The 27,147-nt window shown below is 30.6% G+C and overlaps 1 protein-coding gene across 5 annotated transcripts in view; it reads right to left on the minus strand.

Moving 5' to 3' along the window:
* The window catches only part of LOC130901476 (potassium voltage-gated channel subfamily H member 6), a 286,333-nt gene extending 259,452 nt beyond the window's left edge, over positions 1-26,881 (minus strand). For 3 of the 5 annotated variants that reach the window (XM_057812904.1, XM_057812900.1, XM_057812898.1), the window contains exons 1-2: positions 26,556-26,881; positions 19,163-19,390 (exon numbers count right to left, since the gene is read on the minus strand). In XM_057812904.1, coding sequence (XP_057668887.1) covers positions 19,163-19,238 — 76 coding nt within the window. In that variant the 5' untranslated portion in view covers positions 19,239-19,390; positions 26,556-26,881. The remainder of the gene's footprint in view (positions 1-19,162; positions 19,391-26,555) is intronic. The other 2 variants (XM_057812903.1, XM_057812899.1) reach the window with 1 other exon arrangement.
* Between the last annotated feature and the right edge of the window lie 266 nt (positions 26,882-27,147).

Here is a 27,147-nt window from a genome sequence, read left to right on the forward strand (position 1 = left end):
GATAATTCTTTTTCGTGATCCAATAGCTACTAGAAGAGTGACGTCTCCAAAGGATATTGCAGAAGCATTAGCTACTATTCTTCATTGTATTAATCGATGGAATTATAGTAAAATATTATCTTGGACTCTCTTCATGGTATTACAAAATTCATTCACGTGAAATGCAGTTCAATAAATTATATTTTTATCTATAGAGCATCACTATACTTGTTCGTTGATTTGCACGATTATTTCCTCTGATCGTTTTATCATTTTATCTCGTAACTACTGTCCTCTATAGGCATCTAGTTCTACTTGTCTCACAAGTAGCTCTTCCTAGCCATTTAATTCTCCTTATTGCCATTGTAGCATAACTTTTATTACTATAGGATATCATACATGCTCCAGCTAGTTGATTGATCGACCTTTAATGTTTTTCACTATATGTCCCTTCTTTTTCTTCCTCTTTAATTAAGACTCAGTCTTTTTTCTATTCAGCCTCTTGAGACTTTCGTGTCTTCTCTTCAGAGGTTTTGATTTTTCATCCTTTGCCCATTTAGCCCATCGCTCTTTCATAATTTTGTCGTTTCTGTCTCTCCAATATCATTGTCTTGATTTCGTGAATCGTACTATATCTTGAATTATAAGATCTTCTCTTATAGCTTAGCTATATTTTTTTATTTGATCTCTAAGGCTTACTACTTTAATAGCTTTCAATGTTTTCATTTCTACAGCTCTCATCATGTTCCTCTTTTTTATTTTGTCCGCTCGAGTTTACCCTTCATATGTTAGTATAGGTGTTACGATTGTTTTGTATATGAGGACTCTACTAGCAGTGGACATATATTTGTTTTTCTCTGAGCGGTCCTGTAGATTCTTGAGATTTAAATTCCTTTTTCATTTTTATCAATATTCCTAAATTGTTTTTTCCTGGCAATCTTGGTCTCTGATCTTTACTCCATAGTTCCTATCATTATTTTTCGGTCTTTATTCTTCTTTTCTTTCTTTTTCGCCATAATGATTATTGCGGATGCATACTTTGTTATTGTTCTGTAACATGTCATCTTCTTTTCTTAGTCAATATCTAGCTTTTCCATGAATCTCGATTTATTTGGTGCAATCGGTCTGTTAACATTATTTTTCCTTCGATCTACGTTGTCCTTTCCTCTTTATTGCAATTTTGCTCAATATCTCCCTATGCTTGTTCTATTATTTTCCTATTTTATGTAACTAATACACTTTATGCTATCCTATTCTATTTTTACTAAAATGAATTTTAGAACCAGGCTTACTGACAGTAAGTCTCATTGAATTACACTCCATTTCTTTCAAACTTGTCTCTTTTCCTTTTCTGTGTCAGGATATGAACTTTTGATTATCATCTATATTGAACTTAAAATACTCACAATTTTTTCTTGCAGAAAAACCTAATGAATACATTCAGATATTAACCATGATTATGTCTGCGAAAGCAACTGGTTTATTTTTTGTTGCAATTTAATCCATCACATGTAAAAATTGCTTCAATTATATCGAGATGATTTCACGTTGAATAAAAATTTAAGTGAGATGGAATTTATAAAATTTATTGGAAAAGCTGAACGCTTTATTTGTTTTTTTTTTGTAAATAAGTTTCTTTATCAGTCATATTGTTCGTGGAAGGAAAATTGAATTACCGCCATATATTATAAAAATCAAAACAGTTTAAAAAAACCACCTTCATTTATGTTTATAGTAATTCAAACTTGTGTTTATACTGCCTATATCAAACTTGCAAATATTAAACACTGTTGGTCAATAACGCTAATAATTTGTATTTGCAACGTAACTAGGAATATTTAACTTAGAAGTGCACCAGACGTTGTTAATCATCGGTCTTTATATATAATAATTTCTAAGTGGCGCCAGAGTTTCAAACTTTTCATGTTATTTGGTTTCTGTACAATTCACTCAAAATGACGATTTAGAAATTTTTAAGTAACTGATATAGCAAACATTTACATTCCAAGTGGAGTTGTTTTTATAATTACTCGATTAATATTTTTTGGTTTCTAATATTCAATCAGGTTTTAATGCTATATAGAAATCACCAGTAGGCACACGCACTACAAGAAACGATACAAAATAACCGATTCTCCCATAGCTACTTCGATTTAGAATATAAAATAGAACCCATTTGCTGAAGGATGAGTAGAAACAATAATATTTATTTTCATCTGTTCTAAATCCCCGTTTAACCTGATCCTAAATCCAAGATATCCAACAACATTTATAGTTTGTCTAAGTTGAATCCTACATCTCACAATAAAACGTTTCAAACTGACTATTGAAACAATTTATAATGGAACATTTACATAGTTATGCAATATTGGAATTTTTTAATAAAATGAAAATGGTTCGTATCTCTTTATACGATTGTATGTCGATAAAAACCTAGTTTCCCATGTATTGGATCATAGAAATTTTTCAAATTCTTTAGGTGGTTCTCATTCCCGCTATTTAATTAAATTTTATCTGAATATGAATTAGCATGCAAAAAAGTTATTGGAATTATTTATATTTATACTTTTAGTGAAGAAATACTATAAGTATAGAACACTTTTATTAATAATTTGGAATTAAATTTCAAATTCTGCTAGATTGATATATTTACTGTTAAATTTGAAGACTGAATCTGAATTAAGTTATTTCACAGTTGAAGCTCGTTTTTAATGAGTTTAAATGAGGTTCTTTCTGTATTTTTCCCCCCCCCCCATCTTCACCATCTGATCAACTGTATCTAAATTGTGTGGAAAAAATGAGTCTTTTCTTAGTTGCTAGTTTCTTTGCGCGAAATACTTGTGAATTGAATGATACCTACTCCACTAAGGGTTCTGGTTTGCCGAAAACTCCCTTTTTAAACTGTTGATTTTATCAAAAAAAGTATCCTAAAATTTGCTGGAAATTTTAACACAGAAATCAATCTCTCTTTAAGAAATAATGGGATTTGACGTTTAATTTTTTTGTTCGGCCATAAAACTATAATGCCCAATATTTTGGTGTTTCGTCCAAAGTGCGTCGATTTCAAACGCGGTACCTCGTTTTCTGAATTTGATAATTTAGGAGTAAACACATTACTGTAGGCACTGTTTCTGATTTCATAACTCTCACTATAATGGTTATGATTTTGTGATACTGTACTGTACCCCACAGTTTATTTTCCAGATTTAGTGGGCATTGTCTCCCAATTAACTAATCATACTGCCTTAGTTTTATTCCTAACTGTTTTCTTTTCTAAAATATATAGGTTCTCCAAGTCAACATTTCATTTGGTATTTGATTTCATTCTTCTGTACGAGGGATTGATTATTAAACAAGACCGAAGTTGAAAAATTATCAAAAAAAAGTTGAAAAATGGGGTAATAATGCATCTAATCTAAAAATTGAAATTAAAAGTTGATACTTTTTACTCTTAGACTTTTCTATATATATTTGTTGATGATTCTTCTTGAATTTAGTTATATTTGATAAAGACCGAAGTACGACAAAAAATTTTCACAAACTAATTTTCAATAAGAAGAGACCTAAAATCAAAACGGTTCATCAATAACAAAATTAATAGTTAATTAATATACTTTCTCTATTTTTCGCAATTTTTGATATTTTTAGTAACATCTTTTCAACATTCTTATCAATAAATGAACAATAGGAATAAAAACAGATTTTCTATATTTTATTTTTGAAAAGTAACAAGAAAGAAAATGTAAATAGAGTAGGATCCACAAGACGTAAACTAGAAATGCGAAGCTTAGTATTATCTGAGAACTTCTTATTAGTTAATTCACATCACCAATGACATTGATAGGAACATTAAACATCCTAAACCTTATTAATAAGTGAGAACGGGTAACAAAGTTTGAAATCAAGTGACACTATTCTTATTTTTATTCCATAATGAGATAACATAATTATGAATCAATATGAACGTATAGTAAAGTAATTATGGTAAATTTTTTTTGGTAAAAAAGTAAGATATACATTCACTTAATTGCTCACAAAAAATATCTTTAACCTTTGATACACATAATGGGACAGCAAGTGAATATAGTATGTAATAGTTGACACTCTTGTTTTTTCTTCTATTCGCATACATCGGAATTAAACATCTCCAGATTTGCATCCAAAGCATTACACTTATTGTAAAATTGAAATATACATCAAACATACATTGTCCATTTAGTATGGTTGCTATATGTATACATAAACATTAAGTAGATATAAAAATTATATAACCTGGACCATTTACGACGGACTTCTTCTCTAGTTTGGCAATAATTTTAACTATTTCACTATGAGCAATATTATTCATGATCAAAAAATAGGCAACAGCGTTACCCAAACATCTGACTAAGAAGAGAGTTCTTGTAACTATGAACAACAACACTCTATGTATAAAGCCACAACACCATAAATAACGCATCTGATTGCAATCAGTTCACTCACAACAATTAGATGACACACGATTACATATTCTGAAAAAATGTCTTCTTCGTAAACCTTTCCTGTGATTTTATCGATAAACGCGACGATTTTCGTGATGAGATTTTCGCGAATGGTGAAATTTTTCAGCAAACTACGGTGTCCGCGATTTAACTGATCCTAACAAACTCCAAAGTGATATAAATAACGGGATCTGGTGAACTATTTTTAAACTTACGAGATTTGTTTATCTTTTTCAGGTTCACAGTGCGGTCAAGAGAAAGCTTCCGTGGGAATTTCGGCTTATACAATGAAAAAAATATTGACAGGAAAATACGTGTATGATTATATTATTATTTTATTTTCAGTTTTTTCAAATCTGCGCATTTTCTATTATTTCCGGTAATTTTATAATATTAATACCATGGTTTATCTCTGATATCTTTCACTAGTATATATTTGAGTATTGATAATTCTGATACTCTCTATATTAAATATTTACGCTGCTTAATAGTTTCATTCCCAGATATTCGTAGCTAACATACTCTTTGTTTTTTCTCTCCACTATTTAGTGAAAGATCTTTTTGTTCTTCTGTATAAATATGTACATGGTTTTATCCAGATTAACTTTTCACATTGCTCTATGAGTTTTCTGAAAATATATTCCATAGTCTTGCAATGTAACTAGTTGGTCTTCCATGAAGCGTAGTGTGTAATGATTGTCTATGTGGAACAGTTAACCTCACATAAACTAACCAATAATTGTCCTTCATACATTCTCCAAAACCTTCAGTAATAGCTAGAGGAATATATTAAACAATGAGAGGCAGCAATCTCGTCACTTATTTGGACTATTTTTATGGAAGGTCTTATAAATAACTGCTTAACTCATAAGCTCTATATTATAAATATTCATACAACGCACGTATATGTTAAAGTATACAGGGTATCTAGGGTATCTAAATGTCATGGAATTATAGTTGAAGATTCAACTTGCTTAATTAATTTTACCAATAACAGGGCTTCGGAATGAAATTTCAAAACTGTGTCGAATGTGGAGATAATTTCCATATTAGCAGTGTTGGGCGTACAAGAGAATCGCTAAAATGTGAGACAGCACGCACGGAGTATAATCAAATGTTACCATGAAGAAGGATCGTGATTATTGGTTTGTGATCAGTAGCAATAGCCATAATAACCTCAATAAGAAAACAAGTTTTCGAAGTTTCATTTATCAGTTGTCCGTTACTTTTGTGTCTGTGATTTTCCCGTTACCTGTATAATTTTAGGATATTTGGATAATCTAATTTCAATTTAAATAGAAAACACAAATAATTAGTTCTTGTAGTAGCTAGTCTGATATATTTTTCCGATAGTTTTCGTAGATGATTCAAACGTATCGAAATATATTATATATCGAATTTGAGGCAAAGAAATAGCTTGATGTCAGACTCTTGATGATATTCAAAGCAAACCGAACACATAATCAAAAACCAATTTCGACAAAATGTTTCCATGATATATAGCAAATAATAGAGAAAGTGAATTCGTTTCATTAAAGCGTTTGATCTAGACGTTGGCATTTTTTTTTTCAACTGAAGACTGATTTATTGTGTCATATGAATGACAAGTTGAAATATTAACGTTGTGTATTATTATTATATAGAATTAACTGATGAATAAATGTGCCTATAGAAATATATAATCTAGGTTAAATTTGATTATTTAGTATACTGGACTATCAATGAAGGAAAGTCTTAAAAATCTTAAAATGAGAATTCACTTATTCCAATCTGATGTAAACATACCTATATTCAGTGTGATTATCAAAGATTCTAGAAAAACATTTTTGTGTTTATAGTAAAAAGTTTTTTCTATAAAGTAATTTCACAATACTAATTCTTATATACTTTTAGTTACAAAAATACGATGAATATTTTATACAAGTATAAAAATACTTTTTTTTTCATGGAAATATGCAAAAATGATCTACAAAAACCCATTTTTTTGACAACGTTTATGGGATTCTATATTTAGCCCTGTTTTTTATTATTTTGCTCTAGTTTATGGCTTGTCTATAATTAAGCAGACGAAAGATATTTGAAAAATTAACTTTTTGCATTGGCACTACTCAAATCCGAAACATAAAAATCAGATTTTTCTCGCTTCTCACGATGGTGGAAAGCTGTATAATCAATATAAAAAATGCAAATCCAATTTGATGCTAGTGCCATAAGAATTAAAAATTCATTCGAACTAAGCCTACGCTGTTGGAACGAACTTAGTTTTTTTTATTAAATACTAGGGTAAGTTTTAAGCGCTATTGTTCTATTCTATTCAATTCTGCTCCAGTTTCTCAGTCGTTACATTTAGTTCCTACTTCAGTATTAACTTTCCATTATTTTTTAAGTTGATATCGCAAGTAGAATAACCCGTGAGCTTCAGTCAGTTAGAATAAATTTCTTTGTGTGATATTGTCTCTGCACATATATTTGCCATTCTGATTAGAGAGAAGGTAACTTGAAAGTTCAGCACCCTACTAGAAAATCTCAATCTATTGGGACTATTTAGATGTTCATAATGAGATTACAACAAACATATTTTTGTATTCAGGGAATAATACCCATCAAATCCAATTCATAGTATATATTATCAGAAAATCAATTAGAATTCTTTGAATTTTCAACAAATTAGTTAACAATTGTATTTGCGGCAATTCTGGTTGTATGGTAATGATACAAATGACTGGTGTAGTTTTATTTGAATAAATTCAGAATTGCATTGTCTATTTAATCAATCCAGTCCGCGTATAAGCAAATTTAATAGCAAGATATTGTATTCAAAGTATAATGCGATTAGAAGAAATAAACTTAGATTTAATTGGAATAAAACTTATTTGTTGAAATTTAATAAATTTCAGGTTATGTTATGAATCTTTGAATCATTTTATACTACATTTATATATTCTTAAATCATAATAATTATTTTTAGTGTTAATTCCATAATTTTATTTTAATTAGGGATCCGATGTTGAAATCATACCGAGTGTTTCGTAAGCCCTACGAAGCTTACGAAAAGGTTAACTCCCATACTGCACTGGCTTTCTATGAAATGTCATACACTCTTTACAAGTTCCATTAACTCTTATACCTCGAAGGAATATGCGTAGTGAAAACTATAATCAAGAATAAGTAAAAATATCCGAATTTATCAATTTTGTCTTGGTTACAGAAATTGATGTTCTGTCCGTCCACTACGTGAAACTTATCAAGAATCATTACCGTTCTGTTTTTTGCCGATTGTGCTCTACAACAGCTGGTATTGTGTTAACCAATCAGGTTATTGCAAGCTTCACGGTTTTGTTAATGAGCAATATTGCCATTGGTGCGGTTTACATGCTGATAGCATCATTTGACTTTATTTCTTCAAAGTTGAAGTAGGAACTCCCTTACTTCATCATAAAGAATGTTTTATTTGATATAAACGTTATTGATTCGGGAAAGACAAAGTTTCGATAAGAGTGTCCTACACTCCATTTACGCAGTCTAAAGTGTGCATATAGTACGTTCTTTATGCACGGTAGAAAATATTTTTCATGCAATATCAACGTTATATGTACTCATATATTTTCTTCAAGCAACTATCATGATTTCATCCAATAAACATTAAAAAAAGAGACAGGTTTCACTGGGATACTAGAGTATCCATTCAAGAATTTATTTGGAAGCGAAAACGAAATAAACTTCAAAGCAGTATCTTCTTTGTAAACGACGTAGACGTAGGATAGCCCTTTCTATCGCTATATAATATATAAATGAATAAAAAACCTATTAAATAGTATAATGTGCCTTTGATACCATTGAAAGTTTGAATGGTTTTATAATAACAACCTTAGAACCATTGTGATGATAAATTACTACTAGTTAGTTAATAAGTTTTGAGCTTACAATTTAGTTTATCGCAAAATGTTGTTTCTATTGTTGTTTAGAATTCTCCAACAAATATATATATATATATATATATATATATATATATATATATATATATATATATATATATATATATATATATAGAGCGTTTTCTTATTGGGAACGTGATAATAATTTTTGTTTGAGAAATTGATAAAAAATTGACATTTCGACCTAACTTCAGTCTTCATCAAAATATGATATTGACACTGACAATTTGGGTATTTATATTAATCAAAAGATCATCAACATCAAAATAACATTAAGAAAAAAATAGAAGTTTGTTCCAATAAGAAAAAAATAATTTTTCCTAAATCCTTACATCATCAAATATGTAACAGTACTTAATCAATTAAATTATTTGTAGTTTTACAAAATAGAGGTATAAATTTTACTTAAATTATTTAGGTCTTTTTTATTTTTTTTATTTTTCGTTCTTATGAATGTGAACCATTTCTAAAAATTTTCTTTTTCTTGTCCTTTTAATCAATTTTATAAATACTGGGATGTCTGCCCTATGTAGATAGCGTCACAATTAGTACAAGGCAGTTGATATATAATATTACTTCTTTTATTTTTTTGTGTTTTAGATTTTAATTTAGTGAAATATTAGGATAGCGTATTATGTCTTTTATGACTTATACTAATATCATTTTATTAAAATAATTTCATAGCTGTTGGGAAAGTCATGGTACATATGGTAAGTAAAAAGGTTTTATGTTTTGATGTTTCGTTTCTGTTTCTTTTTTAATTGATTGTAGTATCTGATAATCCTTTATTTGAATATGATATTTATTATTTTTTACGCATAATTGTTTTCTTTCAATACATTTTTTGCTTTTTAAACAGCTAAGCATCTAAATTTTGATAAAGACTGAAGTGGACACGTCAATTTTTTATCATTGCTACAAAAATTATTTAAAAAAACTGATTTTTAAACAGAAGAGACCTAAAATCAAGACATCTAATCTAAGACATAAAGAATTTATATATAGTTTTTTTTGATATTTTTTAAAAGAAAGATAAATTTGACGTTTTGATTTCTCTTTAAATCATATCTACAAAAGTAATTGCAGAATTGAGCTGAAATTCTAGAGAAGTCTTAAATATGATAAGATGTAACTGGAAAAATTCAGGATGTTGCTAGCTCAATATATATATATATATATATATATATATATATATATATATATATATATATATATATATATATATATAAGCGGTTTCTTATTGGGAATGTGGCAATTAAACACCAAAGTAGACTAACTAATATATTTTCCGAGCTTTTGAATACTTATGTATAATAATTTTTTAAATTATTATACATAATATACATATTATTAATTGTAAAATTTCGAGACTTCGATTTATATGTGTTTTTTAGTTTCAGTTTCGATTGATATTATGACATATGATAACGTTGAACATATCGTAGATTTTTATAGTAGAAAAAACTTTTGCTTAGTTATTCAGTCTCAGAAAATGTTATGATAAGAATGTTTAACCAAGTATAGAAAAGATAAAATAACTGAAGCCACCCAAAACACAATTATCATCAATAAATCTTCTTATATTATAGGAACAGAGAATTTATTATTGAGCAAGTAAAATTAGGATAATTATGATTAAAAAATATAGAAGTTGTTCACGTTTGAAATAAATAGTTGGTTTCAGCTGGGTTTTGGATCTAATAAATATTATATAGAAACAAAATCTAGAAGAATATGAAATATTCACAGAAAAGTATATCATAGAAGATAGAGAAAATATGCGCCTACAAAAATGTACATGGAAAGCAAAAAAATAGAAAAACAAATGATAGATGAAAAGAAATCACTTGCTTATAAATTTCAAAATTATCACAATAAGAATGAAGCAAAAAACGATTAACAATTGAAGAGAATTTTTTCCCTATTCATCCTTAACCCAATGATGCCATATTTACATAGAAGTGATTTCACAAAAGGGTGGTTGGATAAAAGTTATTAGAAACCAGTACACTCCAAAGAGGACGCTTTCGTTTTTCAAATATACCTATATCATAAACACGCTTCCTATAAACTGTAAGCTTATTATATTAGATAAGCCTGCAACCCACTATTAACCCATAAAAACCGTTTAATATGTGATTTTTTGTATATCAGTAAATTTGAAAGCTGAGGTATGTTTCAGAAAAAAATCCGATATTGATTTCGGAAAGATTGAATGTGATTTGCTGTTTATAATTCTTGCATTTGACTTCATTCTTTTATCGAATTTACCAATTTGTTCCTGATTGTGTACCTAGTTTGCAAATTTTATCTGGTTTATCTGATTTAAAAACCTAAAGCGCAATAAAATAATACATATATCATATCATATCAATCATTAAGTTTCGTTATAATGTAAAGAGTAGCATCTCTTTCAAATTCCACCGAAATCACTTGCTTATAAATTTATAACGAAGATAATAATAACAGAGTGAATATTAAAAAAATCATAATCATGAAATGAGTGAGTGAAAACAAAAAATGTGAAACGGCTTAAGAATAGATGGCAAGTAGAATTCTAGTCAAATAAATAAACGCAGGAAAACAATGAAATTTGTGGGAAAATTAGATGAAGCATGAGAATTCAAGATACTTTTTCACTATTAATCCTTAAGTCTACTTTTAAATCCGTTATTGATTTCGGAAAGATTCAATGTGATTTGCAATATATATTTCTTGCATTTGACTTCATTCATTCATTGAATTTGTTCCTGATAGATGTACCTAGTCTGAAGATTTTTTTGACATCTGATTTAAAAACCTAAAGCGTCATAAAATCATATCATATCAATCATTAAGTTTCGTTTTAATGCAAATAACATTATTTCGGTGGTAAGCACAGAATTTGTATTTGGTTTTCGATGAGTAACTGCTTTTTAAATAAACTATCTGGAAAAATAGAAAACAGTAGCATTGCTTTATAATTCCACAGAAATTATTTTTTCAACACAAATGTATTTTAGCTAAACACTTAATAAAATTGTATTGACATTTTAAATACCCGATATAATTTATTGTTTTATAAATTAAAAGTGGATATCATAAATCATAGCTTCCTAATAGTGAAATTATCGACCACGACGTACACAAATTACAAAATTAAAGCATTTTTACCAACATTAACGGAAATTTTTTGTCGATGATATACATGGTGAATGATAACTATATAGTTTTATACAGAAAATACGTTGAACCTTTTATTTCGAAAACGTTATGACGATAAAGCCTCAACTGACAGCAGTTTCAAAATACTTGCAAATTCATATATTTATCTCATATCAATTGAAAACTCGTCCCGGCCGAAACACTTTCCTATTCTTTCTACCCCACCATGGACCATTGATCTTCCTAAATTCAATACATCCCTTTCGAGGTACGACAAACATTCAACATCCAAACAAGAAATCGAAAGAAAATGTTTCCGAAGAAATAACTTGTAGCAAATATGATCTAATTCCATACACCTATGCTTCCTAGAATGAAACAGGAGTAGGGTACAACGTCACAATTCCCAATCAAACCATCTCTAATTCCACCACTTGCAGCGTTCATACAGGTAAACTATTTAGCATTCTACAATTCATCGATTTCATCACCCCTTTTTTTACGCAGATTGCAATTTGTACAGACTCACTCGCTCCAATATTATTGGAAATATTTTTCCATTCACCCTATTGTTCAATATATACAGGCCTACTCTCTCACATCCCAAAAAATAACATTTATTATCATCTAGTTACCTTCCCACATTGGAATCGTAAGTAACGAATTAGCAGACCAAGAAGCAGAAGTGCTTGAACTCATACCATAGAACTTAAAATCTCACTTTCAAAAGAAAACCAGAATAACGTGGCATCAAAACATTTCCTTACACTCTATACATCACCCTCAACCAAGTAAGTTTGCAGGCTTTTCCAGACAAGACTTAACAATTGTAAGTTTAATAAGAGTCGGCCACTCAAGACCCATAATTATTCAATGTGTTCTACAGCCTGACCAATTTGCACCAGCTGTAGCTCCAATTTGACGATGAAACATATGTTGACGGAATGCCACAAATATGTCCCCCAAATATTGCAATTCCAGTTCAAAACCACTTACACAGACAAACTGATTGACTTATGATGATATAATGATACAGTGACTCCCAAATAAATATATCAATACAATATGGGTACACAGAACATTCTAATTAATTGGTGGATAATATTCGAATATCATTATAACATCAAAAATTGATTCTGCTTGGTTTTATACATCAATACTGTTAGAAATTTGATGGATACAAAATTTTTTAGTATTGTGATCAAGTAGACGAAATACCGTCTTGAAAACAATAAGTTTATTCATCCATTGATATAGAACTGTCACTAAAAAATCTAATTGCTACATGAGATTTCATAGTGCTTTAAAGCATTTCTCCTGTCAATACAAAAACTTGCATAGATTGCAGTACGTTGCAGATCCTCAATATCTGCAATTTATTTGTTACATTGAGGCATGACATCGACAGTGTGTAGAATGTAAGTAGCAACATGTAGTATGAAGTTGCCAATAACTCTAATTGCAATAACGCTGTATTCAATTCTCTTGTAACGTAATCAACTTTTCGACGATTTGGTATCAAACTAAAATTTATGTCTTCGTGATAGTCGCCAGATTTTGTTGATACAAAGGTAATGATACTTTCATCCAGAAATCCTCACTGCCACTTTTATTCTAGTAGCTATACATCACAGTCCTTAAGCTGTTGGGGCTTGAAAACCTGTCTATAAACCGCTTGTGATGGTTGTGTCCACCCAAACTGTGTCAAACTTCATCTATCACTTATCTATGTTGACATGATGCAAGACAACAAGCAAGAAATTACATGCAATTCCTTGCAAAATCAAAATTTCACATACAGAAATTATGCATTACCATTGCATAATGGTAGCCACTAATCAAAATTCCAAAAGTAAAAGTAAACAATTACATAACCTCAAACACAGGCAATATCTGCCTCTGCCTTGCTTTTGAAGTCTGATTTATATTTTAGTTAGAGAATTGAACATGAATGAAGAAACATTTGAAAACTTCATGAGGAAATTGAAATGTAATATAAGCAGTAAAGTCATTTCTCTCTAAAATAGAAACTTAAATAAAAATGGCACCTAATCGATAAAGTGCGAGACCGGCATGAATCTTGCATTGTATTGCACGTTGTCTTGCATTATAATAAACTGCCTTAAATGATAAAATACTTGATTTTGTTTGCGAAATTCTGCAATTTTACGAAGGTAGTTTCGTCGCTTTGCGTAAAAAAAAATTTTCGTATTTGCTAAATTTGGAACTTCACGCCTTTGTCTCTAATTGCAGCATATATCTTAATGACTACCGGAGTATTTTCGTTAAAATTTTGTCCCCTCCTCCTAATAGCCCTCTGGTTTTCTACGTACCTAAATGAGTCTGTAGTAGATGGACTTTTTATTTTCATCGTTACTGCTTGTACTGGATTGGGATTTCAATATCCCCCTGTTGATAATAATATTCACGTTGGTGATATATTATTTCTTCAATATTTTTACCAAACTTGAAATTTTTTGAGTGAGGAACAGAAATATATATTCAAATACTAGTGCGACCGATGAGAACAAAGCAGTACTTTTTATCTATCTAGTTAATCTAGACCAGTTCCATGCATAAGCAAAATATTGGGTTGCCATAGCAACGAACAATAACTTATTAGAAGTGTCAGTGTAAAGTTTGACGTCAAAATAGTAAGCCAGAGCTACGCAATAAATTAGAAGAAGAAAGATGTCCATCGAAATTGTGTAAATCAAAAGAGGTAAATTTTCCATTAAAGATAATGACCGATTGGGAAGGCCAGTTTCTGTGTCAGTCCCTGAAAATATCGATGCAGCTCATCATGATTTTATCAGACCGACAAATTGTGCTAAAACGGATATCTTAAGCACTGAATATTTCATACGAAATCGTTCATCATATAAGTTCACGTCAATTTGGACGTGAGAAAAATTTCTGCATAATGGATCCTCAAATGTTTGAATGTTGACCAAAAACGTGCAAGGTTAGAAGCATCGCGTTCGATCTGTGCTCAGTTTGAAAACGATGTAGACTTCTTAAATCGAATTTTTACTATGGACGAGACTAAGGTACATTTCTACGATCCAGAAACAAAGCATCAATCGATGGAATGGCGACACTCTCATTCTCCAAAACCTAAGAAGTTTCGTGTCCAAAAATCTGCTGGAAAAATTCTTGTTTCAATTTTTTGGGATTGCCATGGTATAATGATTTTTCGATTAAAGGTAAATAGAACAGTATACGACATTACTGACCACTCTACGGGACAGAGGAAAGGCGCGTAAAGCCATCCAAAGGTGTTTTGTTTTGCAGGACAACGCCCCTGCACACAAATCTCATGTTGTCCTGCAAAAAATTTGTGATTTAGGGTTTGAATTACAAGAACACCCCCCTTTATTCATTAGATTTGGCTTCGTCCGATTATCATCTCTTTTTTTTTAAGGTCTAGAGACGTTGCAGGTTCGCTGTAATAAATGCATCCAATGAAGAAGAGAATATGTTGAGTGATAAAATATTTTGAAATTGAAATTTTGTTTGGTTGTATAGTAGGCTAAGAATTTTTCAATATATCCTCGTACATTAATAGTCCCCTTTCCGCCGCTGACGATGAAACTTAATGTTTTTGTGTATCACTCATAATTTCATTTTTAGTTTGTTACACTTCAATGAGATCTACTCAACATATTACTGTATGCTCGCCGATATGAATAACAAATTGCAGAAATTCATTATCAACAAAATTGAGTATATATTCGAAATATTAAAAGTAGAGTATACCAAAGAATAGTTTTTCTCAGCATAATGACTAAATTGAAGACTTCATTATTATCTATCGACGTAAAGGAGCTGACATATATGAAAACTTGATGCTTAATATGTTGAATACATCCAGTTGCCATTCTGTATTTTTTAGAATAGTCAGGTATAATATGGCCTCTTAAATGAGTTGAAATTACTAGTTTCACATCCTATTTCGACTTTACTTCCACTGGATACAATTTTATTGAAAAAAAAAATGGTAGGTGGCGTGACCTACTTAATAATATTTTTGTTGACTGCATGCGAGTCAATCATGATAGTAATAATGTAAATTTTTCGGTCGATGAAAACTGTCACCGAGAGCTTCTCATATCTTTATATCAAGTGAGGCAATTGTGCTTTAATGAGGGTATGAACAATATGAAATTATAAACTAGAAAATAAATCTGTAAAGAAGTGATTTTTAATATGTTATGTTTGTCATTCAATATAAGATATGTATGTATACATGAACAAACGAAAACAAAGAAGTAAATTCAAAAATGCCATGTTATAATTTGATACCAAATCTCATTGAGGATTGATATGATGAAAAGAAGGCGCATCAGACTTACGAAAATACTACTAAAAACATGATAATGTTAAAAATTTAATAGTACAATACCAACTGGAATAGAAGATATAATTATAAATTAAAATAACAAACACACACGAAACTACCAACTATGAAAAAACGGAAACAGGTAGTTTTGTAATGTGTATTTTAGTATGAGAGAATATGAAGACAGGTGAAAAAACGAAATGCACTATATGACACACATGTAACTGTTATAATTATTAGACTATCAGAAATGGTTCAGTTTTGATCCTTTTGATTTATCTTGTTTTGATGTTCAATAAGATAACTTAATATTTTTTGTGTATTATAAATATTTTACGAAACCGATCAACCATCATAAATTAGGATGGGACGATATCACAATCAATTATAATAAAAACTTCATTCTATATCTGGATTCTCATTTCAATCTCTGTATAACCTATTAATTAGAATTGAGATTAGTCGGTATCAAAAAGATAGCAGGTAGATTCATAAAAATGAGATTTTCAATCTGTGTCTGAACATGTTAAAAATAATGTATCATAGTGGATAAACATGGTAGATGCTAAAAAAAAAGATTTTCCGAAACTAGACAGATAATTTGAAAAAAAATGGAAATGATGTTGGAAAAAAAACAATTATCTTAGTGTTATAAGGGCGCAAAAAATGCATCATCAGTAAACAATATAAAAAAAATAATTTCAAACTTCACGTTTATTTCGAGTAGAACAGCCGTCTTGCTTGGAACAAGTTCCTTCAAAATTAACACGCAGTATTATATGATTTAGTATAAATTCCAAATATTTATTTCCTGTTAAATGTCCTTTAGTTCAGTAGTAACCTATAAAATAACCCATTTTTCATCCAAACGTCAATATATCATTAAATATTATAGATAATATACTAAATACGGGGGTTGCTACTTAAGTTCTGAAATATGGCAATACTGATGTAAGTTGTTTACAGATACTTGAAACATTCATCTTGGACAAAAAATGAAATTAAATTAAACATTTTCGTGCGATGATTTTCTATGACTTTCGACGTAGATTAAACCAATAGCAGTGTACCGATGAACTCGCTTCTACTTTTGGTAACGAATCAACATCTCGCACCACCATGTTCCACTGGTTTTCCGAATTCAATCGTGTTAGCAATTCGCTACAAGATAAATTTCGTGAATGTTGTCCAAAATTAGATGTTGTTCCAGAACACATCGATGCTGTCAGTTAACTAGTATTGCAAGATCATCATGTGCCGTATCGTGAGATTGAAGCATTTATTCGCGCTGAATACCGCATAATTTGACAATCGCTCTAAAAAGCTAGGAAACTGTGCAACAATCGACTGTATGAGTCTTTCAAGAGAAGCCAAATCCAACAAGAATTGTTTGCGCACGAAGCACTTGGACATGTCGCCACCATTCCATTAGAGGAACGTAGAACGGTCAATTCTGAATGGTACACTATCATTTGTTTTGAGAGAAACAGGTAAACTAATCGCAGAACATAAATCATTGCGAGATCAACTTTTTGAGTCACATGAGAGTTTTGGATTCGATTGACCATCACTATTCCACAAAATTTCATCCTGCATTGGGGAAATATTCGAAATAGTAGTTACCGTCATTACGGTAACTGCTTCTTAATGATAGATTTCAATTAGAATACGGAGAATACTATAAACGAGAATCTATTGAAACTTCATCGCAACGTTTTATTGAAATTTACCTTGATATGGAAGTAAGTTGATTAGAGAGTTGCCATTTAAATTCATATGTACGGTAAAAGTTTTCCTAAAATTGTTATATGTTGAATGAAATTATCATAAATGACGATGCCTGACAATATTAGCGAAATGGATCAAAATATCAATATATATTGAGAAAATATATAGAAAAAAAAATAAACTACTTCATCTAAACATATTCGAAATTGGGTTATAAGTCACGGCAACTTTATTTTCTTTTGGATACGTGAAGCGATCGCAAGCTTTTATGTGTCATGTAAAAGTTCTGCAAGCATAATGTAAATGAAAAATAATAGTTGGCCTTGTGATAGCTAATAGTAGCGCAGCAACATAGCAGCACTTCCTAATAGCAAGACTGTAACCAGTATATAGTACAACAAGAGCTTCCTGGAGCGATGTGACGTTCGGATGGACTAGATAGTGCAATAATTGGATACGACAACTTGTTTATCGAATCGTGTGGTGTGTGTGTTCACATTATTCAAGCATAATGTGAATAAAAAAAATAATAGTTGGCCTTGTGATAGCTAATAGTAGCGCAGCAACATAGCAGCACTTCCTAATAGCAAGACTGTAACCAGTATATAGTACAACAAGAGCTTCCTGGAGCGATGTGACGTTCGGATGGACTGGATAGTGCAATAATTGGATACGACAACTTGATTATCGAGTCGTGTGGTGTGTGTGTTCACATTATTCAAGCATAATGTGAATGAAAATAATAGTTGGCCTTGTGATAGCTAATAGTAGCGCAGCAACATAGCAGCACTTCCTAATAGCAAGACTGTAACCAGTATACAGTACAACAAGAGCTTCCTGGAGCGATGTGACGTTCGGATGGACTGGATAGTGCAATAATTGGATACGACAACTTGATTATCGAGTCGTGTGGTGTGTGTGTTCACATTATTCAAGCATAATGTGAATGAAAATAATAGTTGGCCTTGTGATAGCTAATAGTAGCGCAGCAACATAGCAGCACTTCCTAATAGCAAGACTGTAACCAGTATACAGTACAACAAGAGCTTCCTGGAGCGATGTGACGTTCGGATGGACTAGATAGTGCAATAATTGGATACGACAACTTGTTTATCGAATCGTGTGGTGTGTGTGTTCACATTATTCAAGCATAATGTGAATGAAAATAATAGTTGGCCTTGTGATAGCTAATAGTAGCGCAGCAACATAGCAGCACTTCCTAATAGCAAGACTGTAACCAGTATACAGTACAACAAGAGCTTCCTGGAGCGATGTGACGTTCGGATGGACTGGATAGTGCAATAATTGGATACGACAACTTGATTATCGAATCGTGTGGTGTGTGGGGTGTAGTGTAAACCGAGTTTTCAGTATGAATATTACAACTTACAAGCTTCGTATCAAAAATAAAAGGAAAATAATGTCTCCATATGAACAATTTCTAGAAGTTCCCTATTTATTAGAATCAGTCTGAAGAATTGGTATTTTTACAATAAAATGCATACTTGTAAATATGTAAATAAAATATTAGTTTAAGTAAAAATTATACTTACTGTCAGTATCAAACTTTCTTATGATTGTTTCAATAAGTGTAGTTCTAGGTGCTACCAACCCTCTTCTAACTGGCATATCAACAAACTTTATAAAAAATCATGAGGAATTACAAAATTGTTGCGGGTTCTCCATTATTGCACACCTACATATATATTTTAAAAAATCCACTGTTTTCAGGTTTTTATATCGTTGTTCCACTACTTATATTGTAGTAAGTATGGGTCAGTCTAGAAGAATGGCGAATCAAATTATTTATGATATGAAAACTTGAATAAATCTTATGATTGACAGAGTAAATCAAAAATAATCTAGAATATCATTTTAACATTACACACTGCAGAACGTGTTTGATGTTATTAATAAGGTACAATGCGTTATATGTTTTCATCATATCAATTATGTTTACAAATATTAATAATACAAAAGTAATACAAAAATTATTACCTAAATTAATTCCGCTCTCAGTTGAAGGTCATTCTCAACAACGGCAACAATAAAAATTTTTATAGCACGATTGAGTGAACGATTCAAAATATCACTATTTCATATTATTTTGGAACGACCCTTTATTCTAAATAAAAATATTCTGTTTTGTTTCTTTTTATGCAAATTAAAGAACATCAAGATTTCAAAAATACCTCGAAGCTCACTAAAAGAAAAACTAAACTAAACTAAAAGTTTTCATTTAAAATTAATGTTATATTGATCAAAGTAATTTGAAATTGATTTATTTTGTTTAGTAGGTGGAAGAAATGTTTCGACAGTTTTTTAAAGTTACTTAGTATTCCTTATATTCTTAAATATCATTTCATATTTTACCCTGAATATAATTTTCAAAATTACGAACAACTATGCAAGTATTTTTATCAGAAATGTCACAATGAGTTTTCCTTAAAGTTACTTCTACTTCTTTCTATAAGTTCAATAGATCGTATTCTCTGTGTGTAATTTGTAGTTCTGAATGAATAGGTGATGATAAATCGATGATTATATAAAATTACCGGTGATTATACATAATATCCCCTAAATGTGGTAAAAATGATAAATTTTCTCATATTTATCAAATTTACCGGTTAGTTATATTTCTATATTCATCACATTCCTTAAATAGAAATGGGGAATGTGATAAATATCACGACTTTTTAGCAAGGTTCGTGATTTTTTTTTTATTTAAATCGGATTTTTGGCAAGTCTTCAAATGTATAGTTATTATTTACTTTATATTTATAAAAGTAATATAGATCTTAAGCAGCGTCATAAAATATAATTGAAGTAAATTTCATGTCAGAAGCTACGCTTTTTATAAGTATAACATCATTTTCAACACTGAAGGATGATCAGATTTAGCATCAGATTTAAATCAAGAAACCAGTGCTTATTGAGCCAGTTGAATAGAGTGCAGGTTTTTTCAGTAGTTACTAATTAACCTAACCTAACCACTGTTTGTTTTTTAGTATCCATAATATTAAGTAATTTGGAATGAAAACTCTCAAGCATACCAGCCATTATTCTGAATAACGAATTTTCGTACTAGAGACTTTTATCACATTCTCCATAACGATTTGGTAATTTTATAAACTAACCGATATATTTGATAAATATGAAATAATTTATCATATTTACGAAATTCGGTGGTGATTATGTATAATCACCGGTAATTTCAAATAATCACCAAATTCATTTCTTTTACCGTAGAATAATATTGTTCTCAACATTATATACGATCATTTTTTAACTTGATGAATGATTAGCTCAATGAAGAATTATAGGGTTCAATATGTATCTTTAGATAACTGAAAAACAGGAAGGTCAAGAAAAAAATTTGTTAAATCACATGACCCAGAATTGGAAAGTTAAATAAAAGAATTAGTCTGATTTATTCAAAATTAAGCAGGTATAGAGCAAGAATATATTATATAAATATAATTTCCAAAAAACTAACAAGTGATGACCTAATATCAGAAATAATTCCTCATAAACTAAATGATATACAAAAGCTGGAACCCGTGATAAATGTAGGGATAAAACTAATACTTGTATATGTATGGAAGTGATTAAGGTTCCTAAACTAGGGAAATCAAGAAACTAATTGACGTCATACATTATTTCCAAATATTTCACGAATCAACCAGATTTAAAAGAAAAGCTTATAATTCGAGACCCTTAATTATGATTTAAACACAGACACGTAGAATATCAGGAATAACCAAAAGATATTTTGAAGATGATATGTTTAACCGTATTTTCAGATATAGCCCAGGAATTTCGGAAAGTTTGACATTCTGGGATGATCTTCACAATTCAAGTAACACTTTGGAAAAATTGTCGACTAAATAGGATCTCACTTATCTGGAAGACTATTCCGGAGGAAGGATATTCGAAATCAAATAGTAACGTTAAGGGACTCTACTTCACTTTATCTATACTCTTAACATCCCATAAGCAGACGAGACTGCTATTATTGCGGTGTATATCAGAAGAAAAATTGAATTGATTTAGAGTTTAGTAGCATAAAAATGAACTATATTCCGATTAAAATAATATATATTTTAAACAGTGACATTCACAAAGTTATTATATTAAGTCCTTACTATGACAGAAAAAATCAAAATAGTAGCTGAAAGGCTAGAGAAAAAGGTGCATGAACATGCCGATCCCGAGGAGCTTCAGTGATGCAGTAAATAAAGGCAGGCCACTGAAGAGAAAATCATCTGACCCGGTATAACCCTAACGAAATAAGCCTGATGCGTTATAAAAATGATGTGTGTCTAATTTAAAAAAGAAATATCTACTGGGAACTTAGTAACTCATTGTATTTAGGTTAATAACATAAAAAATCTAGATTAGTTGGGCAGGACTAATTTCTGTATAAATTCATAGTAAAAAGATATCTGCTTTACAATTTTCATAACTCATGATTAAGTAACTGAGAACTATAAACTTGTTTCTGATCAATAACGACACGTTGTTTGAATTTCTCATTTCTGTATAATCACATCGAGAAACGCGGTTGGCTTCGGAATCAATTAAGCTTAAATAAAAGTAATTGGTTTGCGGCCTAATCTCAACCAACATATCTAGATTAGAATGTGGAATTCATGATATTTATTGCCACCTTGTATAAGAAACTATTTGATTTTATAGTAGCAATAAAAAAAATTGTCATTCTAAATGATTTGAAAAATACACATTTTAAAATTCCAGCTACTCAACAATGTTGGAGTGATGAACAGAAATCATAACATTGCAATTGTTGGTCGAAACGATTCCCTTCAATATAAATGCACTTTGCTGAATAACACTTTGCAAATTGCTGACGAAAATGAAGAATAAACAGAAATCGAAATCTCTCGCATAGTACAAGGATGCTCTATCACTTATAACCCAAAGAACCATTAGTATAATTGAGAAGCAATTTCGTGAATATGTAGGGCAAATCACGAAATTATTTCCAAAAGCAATAATGACAGAAAATTGGATGGAATCTTTCGTTTGAATCATGTACTTCAAGTAATTCAAGAAGTCGTAGCGTTGAACGTAATTCACTCATTCATCGAACAAATGCCTTTTTGTTAGTCAAATGATGAAAATCGTGACGTAATAAAAGCATCTTTTCCTTTGACGACAGTATTTTACTGCGTAACAGGATGTTGCTTTGTGTTATTACTTGTTTTATATAATCAAACATTCTCTAAATTCAAATTGCATAAATATTCACACATCAGCTATTCAATGTTCGAGATAATAATAATAGTTGCAAAATATCAAAGAAATTAAGAAAGGGAAATCAACAAAATCACTTTGCTTGAAAACGTTCATGGTTGACAAGCTGAAAGTGATTTGATCATAGTGGAAAACATTTTATACCACAGACAAAAAACTGAAAAATGTTGGAATTGAAAGAACTGTTGAAAGAGTTCAAGAGGCCTTGGAAATAAAATCAATAAGAGGAAAAAGCAAATGGACAAGAGTTGTCGTAGTAGAGAAGTAGAAGAAGAGAATGGTTGGGAATGAGTGGTACAATGGTGATCTTCTATCCAATAAAAATATTTACTTCAATTGGATTGAATACCTATTGATTATAGCAATTTATGTATTGATTCAATTCACTGGCGGATTCAGGTTGTATGTAAGGGGGCGCTCAGCTCAACATACATGGAAATGTTTAGAATGAGGTAAGTTTCTATAATGCATTACTTATTATTCCTTATTATAAAAGGGCTAAAGCAGAAGTAGTAGTTTTAGTTTACTATTATCTGAATTTAAAGGGTAAAAGTTCAAATTATTCAAAACAAAGAAATAATATAACTGTTTCAAAGGTCAGTAATAATGTGAAACAACGTATTAAAAAAGAAACTTTGATGTTACAATTTTTTTAGAGTACGATGCTATGAATGAGTTAGTCAATGGTCTAATTTGATAAATACATTCATCTTGGTTCTAACTGACTGAAATGATGTAAGACTTTATTTTCATCAATTTCCCTGCCCATCTGAATATGAGTCATTACAATCCCGTTCAATCTGACTTCTATCATGGTTGACCTGAGATAAGTTTTGATTCTTCTCGGTGAAGCAAAACTAAGCTCGGTCGGGGCAGTTGTGACCGATAACGTAGCGAATACCTGCATTACAATTGCTACATTTGAAAAAATATCTCTATTACACTTTGACCAAGCAATTTCACAGCTTCGTAGAAGATCTTTGGGGATTAGCGATTTTCAATGTTCCCGCCAAAGTCCAATTTCTGCGAATAACTCTAATGATAAAGCAGAAATGTCCTCACAGTAGATATTAGCAGCTTCTAACACTTCATCAACTACGTGGTGTGGAAAAGTTAGATGGAATTAGTCCCTCCAGATGTGAAAATCCATTTACGGAATTAAATCACAGCATTGTCACTAGATGAGTGGGAGCTGGGAGGTGAATGATCTTGTAGTGGTAGGATGATGGGATCAGTGCCGTAGCGCACGGATTTCTCTCATGTTCGGCAGCCGAACAAAACAAATTACCCATTTTATCCAGTGATCTAGTGTAAATTAGATACCAAAGGGGTGAGGCATAGCCCCCCTAGCCCCTCTCTGAATCCGCCTCTAAGTCAATTGTTCTGATCCAATTAATATAATATGGTTCCATCAAACTGGATTATTATTATCTTAGCATTATCTTAAATGCTGATAATGAATATCAGATTTGTCCAAGTATAAGACCTCAAAATAAGACATAAGATTGAGGCATAAATCGTGGCGTCAATTTTTTTGTTCAAAATTTCTCAATTTTAACGGTAGTGCCTATAAATGACAAATGCGATACATCGAAATTTAGTATATAGATAGCATATGTTAACTTAGAGCTACTAAACAACGAATAAATTGAAATGAAAAAAGCATCATATTAACTGAGTTGGAAAAGAAAATAAATGATAATGATAAAATAATAAATAATGAATTATTGAATAGCAGTTGGTAGTAGAAACAACTTAATTTCAAATAAATACACAGTAAGTGGATGAATTATCAAGTGGATAATAGAAAAGCAATACAAATGACATAAACACTAAGTTCCACATATTAATTTGCTCATTATGGTTTAGATGTGTACACAAGCAGATTACGAGCAAATCAATTTGAAGTAATGGAATTTAATATACGAGACAGCTGCTTCTATAATAAAACAATAACATGGAAAATCTATTGTGAATCTTTTGAGTTAATTCTTTATTTTCCTTTCGATATGGATTCAATTATAGTTCAATAAAGGTAATCGACATTTAGAGCTGGTTTTGAAATATGAACCGTTAGGTAATCGAATATACTATAGAATGAGAAAGAGATTCATTCGTATATAATAATTCAAAAGATTTATTATTCCTATACGTGTTATCATGAGCGAATATTAAGTATACATTTGGAAACAGTAATCTTATAAGACTCCAGGATAGTTGTTCATTGATCATCATCACCATCTTTAGCATAACAAACCATAACTGGACCTAAGCTACCCAAAAATCACCTCTTTCAAGAATCCCGACCTTTTCTTCCGGTTCGTTTGGCACAGAAGATCGTTTTCTGAATTGACTCTTCATTAAAAACACGACGCTACCAACCCACTGTAGCCTATCTATGTATTGGATCTGGTACAAGTTGAAAAATTCTTGATTATGACGTATCATGCATTGGTCACATATTTACTTTAGAACCCTACTTTCAAAAACCAATTTTCACTTTATTGCTGTCGTCATCGTCCAATTCATCCAAGTACCTTCACGCGATTGACAATCCTCGAAATTTCAGTTAGTCAAAACGTGCCAACAGACTTTTCGAAATTTTTTTGACTTTTTTAAGAATTAATTTTGACAACAAAATATTAATTGCAAGTTGTCGTCTCAAAAGAGCAAAGATGATTCAAAACTTAATCAATCTGTCCTACCAAATCTCAATAATCGGATGCATACAACAATCTATCATTAGATACATGGTTCAACACTTTCACATTATTTATAATTATAACATGACTATGATCGACAGCGTGCTCGACAATATCCGATTTTTCTCCACGTCCATGTTTTCAATGAGCTATGTGCTCATAAAACTAAACATCAACAGACCTTCTAGTTTACCCCACATATTTCATTCACAATCACAACAGCTAAATAGATTAACCATTCAAGAAAATCAGTTGTCCGGACAAAATAAGCTTGGGCCTAAAATGATAGAAGCTTAATTTTTCTATAATGATCCTATTTTAGTGAGTATTGGAATAAAGCAAAACTCATTCTATATATTAAATTTCGATACTTTTGAAAGGTATTTGCTGACAAAAAATACTTGAGATAAAGGTGATAGTAGAAGTAATTTGTAAGTAAAAAATTAGGCTTTTGTTAACCGTACTTTTTCAATAAATAAATAATAATATAATGCACCACTAATTAATTGGAAAATTGTTTTTTTTTTAATATAAGGTGTCGTAGATATTCTCTTTACTCACAGCTAAATATATGTTACTTAATATTATGGTTATACCATAACACCCTGTGAGATTTGCGACCTACTTGACCTTTAGTAAAACTTTTTTGCGCATATGTATACGAAACTCTCACAAAGGAAATATATTGAATGGATTAAGAATTGAATTGTTAGTAACATTCATTTCGCTGTAGAAAATAAAAAATTTGAACATATGATACGACATATGATACGAATAATCTTCACTTTCTAATTAAAATAAAAATAATTGTTTCAAATAACTGTTTATTTCATTCAGAACGTGTGAATGAAATAATCAGTTTTCTAGAATGTTGAAATGGTACTTTTACTGATGGCAAGTATACGTATTTTGGTAAGTTAATACCAAAACAACTGTTAGTGTTTACTATATACATATAGGTACATACCAATAAAATTGAATCATTTCATATTTTTAAAATCCAAAAATGGCACTTTTCAAGACTGACCCATATATTTATAACAATACACACTGATGTAAGCAATGTAAAAATTTAGCTAGGCGATGAAAACTTTTCATTGAAAACAAAAATAAGGCATTATTAAGGCAAAATTAGCGGCATTTAATCTTATTTTTGCATATAAGCGGCCACTGTCACTTCAAATTTATGATTTACACGATAATAATTTAGTTTTTCGTTGCTTTAAGCCGTGTTTATCTCATTATCACAGTAGGTTGTGGAAACTAGTCGGTGTAAAACATCTGAACGCGTGCCGATCCATAGCTTTCAGCGGTGGCTCGATTGTCGGCCTGCAAAATTACACCCTCGTTTGGAAATATGCGCGCGCTGCGATTTAGTATAAGAGCTTAGATTTAAATTAAACAAAAATTCTCGGAAATAATTTCTTTCATTCCCACAATATTAAATAATCAAATAATTGTGTGTATATTAAGTTCTAAAAATTGAATCAAAAACTCGAAAAGTTTGATAACATAATAACATTTATTACAAGTATGTCTGATAGCTTCATGTAATGAGA

Source organism: Diorhabda carinulata, chromosome X (assembly GCF_026250575.1).
Source record: "Diorhabda carinulata isolate Delta chromosome X, icDioCari1.1, whole genome shotgun sequence".
NCBI classification, from domain to species: domain Eukaryota; kingdom Metazoa; phylum Arthropoda; class Insecta; order Coleoptera; family Chrysomelidae; genus Diorhabda; species Diorhabda carinulata.